The sequence below is a fragment of the Ciconia boyciana genome, chromosome 8 (assembly GCF_034638445.1).
Source record: "Ciconia boyciana chromosome 8, ASM3463844v1, whole genome shotgun sequence".
NCBI classification, from domain to species: Eukaryota; Metazoa; Chordata; class Aves; order Ciconiiformes; family Ciconiidae; genus Ciconia; species Ciconia boyciana.
Window position 1 is genome coordinate 35,921,070 of NC_132941.1, and position 9,840 is coordinate 35,930,909.

The 9,840-nt window shown below is 34.8% G+C and overlaps 1 protein-coding gene across 3 annotated transcripts in view; it reads left to right on the forward strand.

Annotated features, from left to right (window-relative positions):
- BMPR1A (bone morphogenetic protein receptor type 1A) overlaps positions 1 to 9,840 on the forward strand; it is an 88,563-nt gene that overhangs the window by 72,081 nt on the left and 6,642 nt on the right. For all 3 annotated transcript variants that reach the window (XR_012043691.1, XM_072869185.1, XM_072869187.1), the window contains 8 exons: positions 1,606 to 1,708; positions 3,221 to 3,320; positions 4,460 to 4,559; positions 5,481 to 5,625; positions 6,380 to 6,572; positions 6,965 to 7,262; positions 8,033 to 8,208; positions 8,975 to 9,105. Coding sequence is in view for 2 of the 3 variants with exons in the window: in XM_072869185.1 (XP_072725286.1) it covers positions 1,606 to 1,708; positions 3,221 to 3,320; positions 4,460 to 4,559; positions 5,481 to 5,625; positions 6,380 to 6,572; positions 6,965 to 7,262; positions 8,033 to 8,208; positions 8,975 to 9,105 (1,246 nt within the window). In the remaining variant the exon portion in view is untranslated. The remainder of the gene's footprint in view (positions 1 to 1,605; positions 1,709 to 3,220; positions 3,321 to 4,459; positions 4,560 to 5,480; positions 5,626 to 6,379; positions 6,573 to 6,964; positions 7,263 to 8,032; positions 8,209 to 8,974; positions 9,106 to 9,840) is intronic.

Here is a 9,840-nt window from a genome sequence, read left to right on the forward strand (position 1 = left end):
TCACCTAGTAGTCAAAAGGTAAGGTTAGCAACATAGGCATTTACTGAGAATTCTTCTTGTTACGTCTTCATTAGTTGTAGAGTATGAGGAAAAAGCAGGGGGGAAAAAAGAAAAGCCTCTGAACATAGAGGGACAGGAGGGTAGTTTTAGCTGTGATAGACCTAAGAATCCTAACAAACTCATGCACTGATTATGAGCTTGCTTAAGATGTTTTTTTCATGTCATGAAATGTCCCTATTTTTCCTTTTTTCTCTTCATTTACTGTTCTATGTTTAAGGCCCTTCTGTTTTCTTCCTTAAGAATTAATATAAAGGTACATAATAGAAAACATTGTTTGCTACTGTAATTTGAGTCTTCACTTTAACACATATTAAGCCTCTCTAAAGCTGTCGCTTGGCAGATAAAGCAGTTTTTGTGGAACCCAAGGAGGTGGTATAAACACTACTATCTTTTTAAATGTAAACACAGGTAGTATTTTACAAACATAGTTTTGCACCTAGAAAATGCTCAGTTAGGATCCAGTATTTTGTCTTTAAATTCCTTTGGCATTTATTTTTTGATTTTTACCGCCCTCTAGTGTGTGCAGTCAGTATAGGCCTTATTAATTTTTTGCCTCTGAGCTAATGGCTTTATAGATCATCATTCTGATAATAAAGCTGTTAGAGAGTTAATAACACTTATACAGTGTTCATGTGCAGGGTATTTTATGGCATTATGCTTCCCAAATCTGCATTTTTTTACATTAATTTAAATGAAAAATTTTTGGCAAACATATTTCTGGATTTGTTTTCTGTACTATCTGTATTGAGTGAATGAATGAATTTTTATTTACTTAATAAAATCTTAATTTTACATGTATTGAAAGCACAGTATTGAATACAATGGTACAATACAACACAATTCAAGACAATGGTATTGAAATACCATTGCAAATTGGTTTGGGATTCCTTACAAATATTGTTGACATTTTCATGTAGTATAGAAATCAAATAATTTGTATAAAGACATAATGGGGAATTGAAGTGCCTTTTTTTTTTTTTTTTTTTAAATAATGTAATCTGTTGCTACTGTCAACTTCAGAAAGTAGGTTTGGGGGTTTGTTTGTCTGTTTTGCCCTAATGGCTGAATATTTGAGAGAGCTTATATGGGAAAAGTATAGCTGAGCTTTTGATCTTAAAATAGCCACCTTTCACATACTGGGACTTCTCTTCAAGAGTTTATCATTGTAATTTCAAGAACAGACACAAGTGAATTTTTTTTTTTAACCTATAAAACTGTAATCAGTAAGCCTTTTTAGTAGATCTCCGCTCTTCCACCTCCTCAGTTGTTTGCAAACAACTGCATGTGTGTGGTTGGATATGAGCAATCTTGAAGTGGGGGTGAGGAAGTAGAAGGCAGAATATTTGGAAGAAAACATCCCTACAGTGTTCTATTTGAAAATATTGTGGGGGTCTTTTGTTCTCAAACTGTATGGTAACCGCTGTGTTAAAGAAGAATTTTTCTAGATATTGCCATTCTAGTATTCTTAATGGGTTTGTAGTCAACTAATGCTGCATATTAAACAACAGACATGCTGGTAAAGCACAATTAATGTGTTTATTCCAGAACTAACGGGCATTGCTTTGCTATCATTGAGGAAGATGAACATGGAGAACCCACGCTTGCTTCTGGCTGCATGAAGTATGAAGGGTCAGACTTCCAGTGCAAGGTAAAAAAATGATTTATTAAAATGATCATTAAAATTTAAGATCTCTGGAGATTATGTAGGGAAACTGCATAAGCAGTTTAAATCTCTGTAGTTTATAGCTGCAATCGTAGAATTTTGCATGTTGCCACTTAACCACTGAGGAGAATGGGACTGAACAGTCATGGGCAAGTAGTGACAGAAAGGACATTTAATGGTGTTGAGCAAAGACTGGAATAGAATCCTAGCTTGTTGGAGTTTTCTGCAAGTATCTGTAAGCCACTGACAAAATGAACACAGGACATCAACCTTTTACTTCTGTCAGCTGTTTCCTTAGTTGAAGAGACAACTTTATAGTCAACCTAATTGATCTAAGTAGTTTGTTTTAATGCAGAATTTCTTGATTGTTTTAATTTGGAATTTCTTGTTTTCTTCAGTTCACTTGACAGGAGAGCATAATCATAAGAAGTTGTCTTCACAGATTTCACAAGAGCTCCCTTAAAGTTTCATGAACCTGCACACACAGTTTATCAAATGTATATGTTTTCCTGTCCAACGTATGAGGTTTTTTCCTTTCTAGAAGAGTTATGTATCGTTAATTGCATTAATAGAACTTGCTTTTGATTTAAAGAGGTGTATTTAAGAAGACTGCTGCCTTGAGAACTTCTTTATCTGTTACAAAAGTTGGAACTGAAAGCATAGTTAATAAAGCAAGGATTTGTTTAGAAGACAGGGATATAGCACTAGCTGAGCAAATGAATATTGCCTTGGAAGACTGGATTTTGCTTTTTCTTTTGTCACATTGCTTACATTAAAGAAAGCTTTCAGAGGTAATCACCAGCTGGGTTGCTTCTCTCCCCCCCCAGCACTGTTTTGGATACTCAGTTTTAAATCTCTAGGACTCGAGTTTCTATATAATGTAGCTGTTAGTAGCACTGCTTTTTGGAAGCACTGTTGACTTCAGTTATAGCTGTGAATGTTTAGGGTTACTGCATATCAGACCTGAGGTGTCATGATGACCTCCTGAAATTGTTCTTGTATTTATATTAGTGTCTTACCTTCTGATTGATTTTCATGCCCCTCCATCTTTTATATGGTGTTCTGAAGATGTTTTTGAAGCAAACAATGCTGCTATGATAAGTGCAAGAGAAAAACTTCTAAAGAGATTGGGTTTTTTGGTCTTAAGAGCAGTATTTATTTAACATACGATTAAGTGCTTTTGACCAAGCTTAAAAATTTTGCAATGTATGAAATAGTAGTTTAAGAAGGAACCATCTGTTTCTGTGCACCAAGTAAGAAAGTTCCATGAAAAATAAAAAAAAGTGAACATAGAACGTATGCACCCAAAGAGATTAGATGATGCTTGTCTGCCACTGTGAAGTTGTCTCATACATTAAGTGGTGAGGTTGAACTGTTTTTTTTTAAGTAAAATAGCTTAAACTTTTCTCTGTGCTGTGTTCTGTCAGTAGCATCACCTGTCCCCATTCTAGCTGATAACTTCAAAATCTGAATGTTTATTTAATTCTGCTTCAACAGGACTCACCTAAAGCACAATTACGTCGAACAATCGAGTGCTGTCGGACTGATTTCTGCAATCAGGATTTACAACCAACATTACCACCACTTGATAGTACAGGTAAACAGCTCCTAGATGTTCACACTGCTACTAATAAATGCTGTGTGGATTCTGTTCTTCCTGATCAACAGATAAAAATAAGGAGCAAATGTAATTACAGTATTGTACAGATCTGGTTTTTCCTTACTAAGTAATTTTGATATGAAGCTCTGTACTACACTTCATATTCTATTTCCAGTTTTCCTTTTCTGCCACTTCCAAGTTAATCTTTTTCTCCATCAGTCACTATGGTATTTTTATTCTTGTACTCAGTTTGCTCATATCTTGATCTGCATGTGATCTTTTGATCTGTTTTTATTCTGTTTCCACAGCCTGTTCTCTTTTCTTTTTAAAATGGTTTTCTTAATCTCTGCTGTGCTTTTGCCATGATGAATGTATCTTAAAAACAGTATTCTGACATTGTTAACTGTTATCTACTGTAAATTCATTCTCTTCTTTCTGTTGTTCCCAGTGAAAATAGTTTATATTTTCATGCACTTATTCATTGCTAGACAAGTTGTACTGGTTTAACTGTTGCTTAATGCCTTCCCAGAATCTTACTGCTGTAAATCCTTCATTTCTATTTCTAAGAACAAACTAACAAGAGTCAACCAAAACCAACAACTCCAAAATCTCAAGTTAAATCCTTTTTTTTGTTGTCATCCAAATGAAATGATCTCTGATTTGCTGGTGTAAATACTTTGATATCAAAAACACTATAAATTTTGTGAAATTTCATGTGAACTGATATGTTATATGCATCAGCTGTCTCGCGCCTTTCTCACATTTTGCAAGTGGCTCCACATACTGTCACAGAATCACAGACTGGTTGAGGGTTGGGCAGGACCTCTGGAGATCATCTGGTCCAACCCTCCTGCTTAAGCAGGACCACCTAGAGCCAGTTACACAGGACTATGTCCAGACGGCTTTCGAATATCTCCAAGGAGGGAGACTCTGCAGCCTCCTTGGGCAACCTGTGCCAGCGCTTGATCACCCTCACAGTAAAGAAGTATTTCCTGATGTTCAGACAAAACCTCCTGTGTTCAGTTTGTGCACATTCATATACACAATATATGAAAATATCATACCTAAATAAACTGTTTACAATAGATGTTTAATTAATAGACTTTGGAAACTTTCCTTTTTTTTTTTTTAAATAGATGGACTTTTTGATGGCAGCATTCGTTGGATGGCAGTGTTGATTTCTATGGCAGTCTGCATAATTGTCATGATCATCTTATTTAGCTGCTTTTGTTACAAGTAAGGAAAGTGCTTTCTTTATTGGCAACATTTAAAATTTCCTAAATGAGTGTCAACAGAACAGTTATTTTGTAAATATACTCAGTTAATCAAATGTATTTCTGACAAAAATAGATTGGAAGTGAAACCGTTGTAATTTAATTTCACATTTCTGTGGATAGCAGTTTGCATTGCTAGGTAAAATGAAATGTTCACAGCATAGAATTTAAGTGAATTTGATACTTTCCTCTGGCTACAAAGTGTTTACAGTTTTCTAAGCTACATATAACTTTGATGCTATAGCATCCAATAAACAGGAATATCTTAATGCTTTTTATGTTTTTGGATCTTCAGTCACTTTTGATAGTTAAATTCTATCTACTTCTAAGATTTACCTTTGTAAAGTGCTTTTGCAAACCTAAAGTGACATGGATGTGTTTTATAACTTTTCCTTTTTCTGCTGTGTTTCAAAACTAAATAATCAACCAGCTGAGCTATGGCAATTCATGCAGGTACAGTTTAAGAGACTATGCCTGCTTCTGTCAGCTCCAGCCCTGTGCTGGAGATGAGCATTGTTCTAGTAGTTTCAGAAATGTGCATGTGTCAGCCTCATCTGCATGGTTCAAGGTTCAGTCTGTTAGTTTAAACCAAAACCAGCAGTGTTATGCTAGTAACACTGGCTGTGAGCTTGAGTATTAAAAATGCTGGGTTTCCACCTGACTCATAATAAACTGATGTGCTTCTGCATGTATTACAACAACTTCTTAATACTAAAAAACTGTCAGTTACATTTCTGAAAAAAAATAGTACGGTAAAATCTGGGGTTTTTTTTTCCTTTTAAGAAAACTTGTACATTTAAATAGCTTTTTTCCTAGCTCAATTTCCTACATATTTTGAAGAGTGTTTTGGAGTTCAGCTTAATTTCTCCTGTTACTTTTGCAGGCATTACTGTAAGTCGATGGCAAAGAGGCACTGTTATAATCGTGACCTGGAACAAGATGAAGCATTTATTCCAGCTGGGGAGTCATTAAAAGACCTTATTGACCAGTCACAGAGTTCTGGGAGTGGATCAGGACTACCATTGTTGGTAAATCATAAACTAAGATTTTTCTTCACTGAACTTCTCACCATCAAATAAAAAGTTTGGTTTGTACCTAATGCCTAGAACAAAGCAGTTTATCCATACAGTATGTTAATTATTTTATATGCAATTACTGTAAAAGATACAGTACAAACGAAACATGTATGAAAGCCCATCTTCACATAATTAACTAAAATGAAGTGCAAAATTAGATTATATGTTAGGAAATCTTTTGGCACCAGCAAAATTTAAAGAAAAATTAAAGCTTACAGACATTAAGATAAAAATGCAATGAATGGATAATAAAAGTATCGAATTGAGCAAACTCAAAGATACTTTTTTCTTAGTGTCCACTGTCCAATAAAATAGATTTGCTTTTTATTGGCTGATAGTTGTTCATAATTTTTGATTCACCATCATATATAATACTTGCATAAAAATTAGCCAGTGAGACAGATGGCTGTAATTATTTATAAAATAGAAACAAATAGAATGCAAGGGAATGCATTTCAATTAAATAAGAAGTTGAGCTGATTTAATCTTTTTGGGTTTGTTATACAATTCTTCCTTGGAGGCAGCAATAATGAGTTTGAAATGGGAATAGTGGAAAATAATATAGAACAAATTTTACAATAGGATCAAAATTCAAAGCAATTCAAGCTTGAGAAGCAGCTTGTCCAGGTGCTTTTGGTTAATGACTGGGTTTTCCTCCTCCACCTTCCCCCTCTCTTTTTTTTTTAATTTTTTTTTTCCTCCCTAGGTTCAGCGCACTATTGCCAAACAAATTCAGATGGTGAGGCAAGTTGGAAAAGGACGATATGGTGAAGTGTGGATGGGCAAATGGAGGGGTGAAAAAGTCGCAGTGAAAGTGTTTTTCACCACAGAAGAAGCCAGTTGGTTCCGAGAAACAGAGATTTACCAAACTGTTTTAATGCGTCATGAAAACATCCTTGGTAAGGAAGCAGTACATTGTTTGGCTACTGGAGGGCTTGTGTGAGGGTGAAGAAGGAGGAGTTCTTAGTAGGTGGCTTGAGGGGTATATGGCAGCTTCTATGGATTAACCAGATGAGTGTCCCTTAAGGTAGGCTAATAAAATGTTATTAAAAGGGTAGAATCTTGCTGCTCTTGGTGGTCGGAAACATATTTGCAATCTCTTTGCTGGAAGACTGGAACGGTAACCTCATGTGTAGTTGAAATCTGAGCTTTTATATTATTAGTTTTCATAAGGGGAACAGGTACCTTTTGATACAGTCCAAGACAATATAGCTTTAGGAATTCTTACTAAATCTGTTGCATAAAAAAATTACATACAAATAAATTGTAACTTTGTTTATATATTTAATAGGTTTCATAGCTGCAGATATTAAAGGCACTGGCTCCTGGACACAGCTTTACTTGATTACAGATTATCATGAAAATGGATCATTGTATGATTTTCTGAAATGCACTACGCTAGACAACAGGGCTCTCCTCAAACTGGCATATTCTGCTGCATGTGGACTGTGCCATCTACATACAGAAATTTATGGGACACAAGGCAAGCCTGCTATTGCACACAGGGACCTGAAGAGTAAAAACATCTTGATAAAGAAAAATGGAACCTGCTGCATTGCTGACTTGGGTCTTGCAGTCAAGTTTAACAGGTAGATGAACAAATCCTCTGTAATGGGAAAACTTTTACATAATTTTTTTTTTAATGCACCAGATGTCCAATTTGAAAGGAAGTTGGAGTCATTTGGTTGCACGCTTTCAGGTTTTTTTTCAGTTGTGAGAGTAAAATGCTGTTCTTCCTTTGAATGCTGGTAAGCATCAAGATGAAAAAAGGTTGTTAAGAGAACAATGAAAAGACTCTTGTGGAAAATAAAAGTAGTTTTGTAGAGGAAAGGAAAAGGAGACTAATTCATTCGTTATTCAAAACCAGCCTTTCATAGTAGTTTCATTATAAATTATCTCACAGAACATTTGAACCGCGTAAAGGGAGTTGAAACTTAATTGAAAAAATAATACTATAATAGTATTATTGAATACTTTTAAATTTCAATGGAGCCAGAGACTTGTCTTTTGCTACAGTAGAACCTGAAAGAAAGCATAAGTCCTTGCAAATAATTTTCTGAGTTGTTACCAAATATATTAATTTTTACAGTGGTCTTTAATTCAGTTTTTTCATATGTTTTTTTCAATGTCTTGCAAAAGACGCAGTAAACTGTCAGCTTCCATACTTACTATCATTTTTCTAGATAATCTTTTTCAGGGAAGTACAATGTATTGTAAGTGTAGTATTGAGAGGGGAAATAAAAGAAATAATTTTATTTGTAAATGGGAGCTTTGCAGTGTAGTGATTGCATCATACAGGATTTCATACCATGTCTTGTAATAGTCCACAATTCACTAACTTCCTAATATTTTCATGTAGTGACACAAACGAAGTTGATGTTCCCTTGAATACTAGAGTGGGAACAAAACGTTACATGGCTCCAGAGGTCCTAGATGAAAGCCTGAATAAAAACCATTTCCAACCGTACATCATGGCTGACATCTACAGTTTTGGGCTGATCATTTGGGAAATGGCTCGGCGCTGCGTCACAGGAGGTAAACTTTAAAAAGTTCTGTACAAAATCTGCCAGGCCCTTGACTCACTTTAATAATACTTCTCCGGGGAAATAATATAACAAGCCTGCTCTATCAACAGACTTGCATTCTTTAAAAGCAGTAGTAACAGTCTGTCCAGAGTACAGCTTGAAAATCACTGAACTAAACCTTTTTGATTGTTACAGTTAAGCATCTCAGGCTTTTTTTCCTTGCTCAAAAAGCAGAGTGCCTGGTCCAGCAGAAATAGTGGGATGCAGATGTATTTCACCCCTGTGCTGTTAATAAAACTTTTAAAATGTAATTGATAAGTATAACAAAAGAATAATATCTTGCATTTCTGGTGTCATTCAGTTTTCTCCTTACACATATTTTTGTGACTCGTCCTTCCTTTTCTTTCACTCTTTTTTTGTGACCTTGTAGATCTTTACTTGTATTCTCTTCTTCCATCTTATGCTTTCTCCCTGTTTCTTTGTAGCATGTGGTGGCTTAGAAGATGCCAAATTCTACATTGGGTATCAAAGTCAAAGGGACTGCAAGGAATTATTGTAGCTATTAAACTTAATATTCATAATATTGGAGCTTTTCTGGTAAATGTCTGATTGTTACAGTGAAATTTTTGGATTTTTATCACAGTATAACAGTGTGGTGGGTTTGCCTTGGCACAAAATTGAGTTAACTTTTGCTCCTGGCTGAGGAAATCTCAGAGTAGATATAGATTTATTTTATTTTTTTAAAATGTTTCTTGATCTTTCACAATTATCTCCAGGTATTGTTGAAGAGTATCAGTTGCCATATTATGACATGGTGCCAAATGATCCATCCTATGAGGACATGAGAGAAGTGGTGTGTGTCAAGCGCCTACGCCCAGTAGTATCAAATAGATGGAATAGTGATGAAGTGAGTATGCTGAAAGGAGAAATTAGTTCAGTTTGTTCATTAATATGGAAAGGTATTTTAGTTGAATAAATACTAAAATATTGTAACATAGGAACTACATTCAGACATTCTGATGTTTTGAAAACCTAACAGCAACAATAGGAGAAAGATATGTTTGAAATCAACTCAAAATACCATATTTTTTTAATGTATCTTTTCAGTGATCTAAGGGGAAGATACCTTTTAAGCAGCATTCAAGTGTATGAATACTGCTGTAACTGAGATCTTCTTTTTAGATAGTGGAATATTTTTCAGTGTTTTGACTGGAGCTAAAACTGAAACGAGTTTTTAATTGGTTTTATTAGTCTTAGTATATATAGCACGTTGGTTTGTCGCATAAGGTATTTCATAGAATACAAAGCGATTTCTTTGTGTTTGTGGATTTCCTCTTTTTTTCTTTTTCTTTTTTCTTTTTTTCTTTTTTACTGGTACATTCCAGGGCAAGCCACGATATAACTAAAATATTAAATTTAAATGTGTCTTTAAAGGGCCACAGCTTGAACGCAGTAAATACGATGTAACTATTTCACTTAGCGAGCTAGATATGCCATTTCCTTTCTTCCCCAAATCCTTAATTTCTTTTAGGAATTCCCAGTTTTTTCCATATTATTTTTTGACTGCTGAAAGAACTTTTGTCACATCTTCATTTTCAGTGAAAAAGTCCTCTATACTTTCTCTGCTATATATATGGAAATT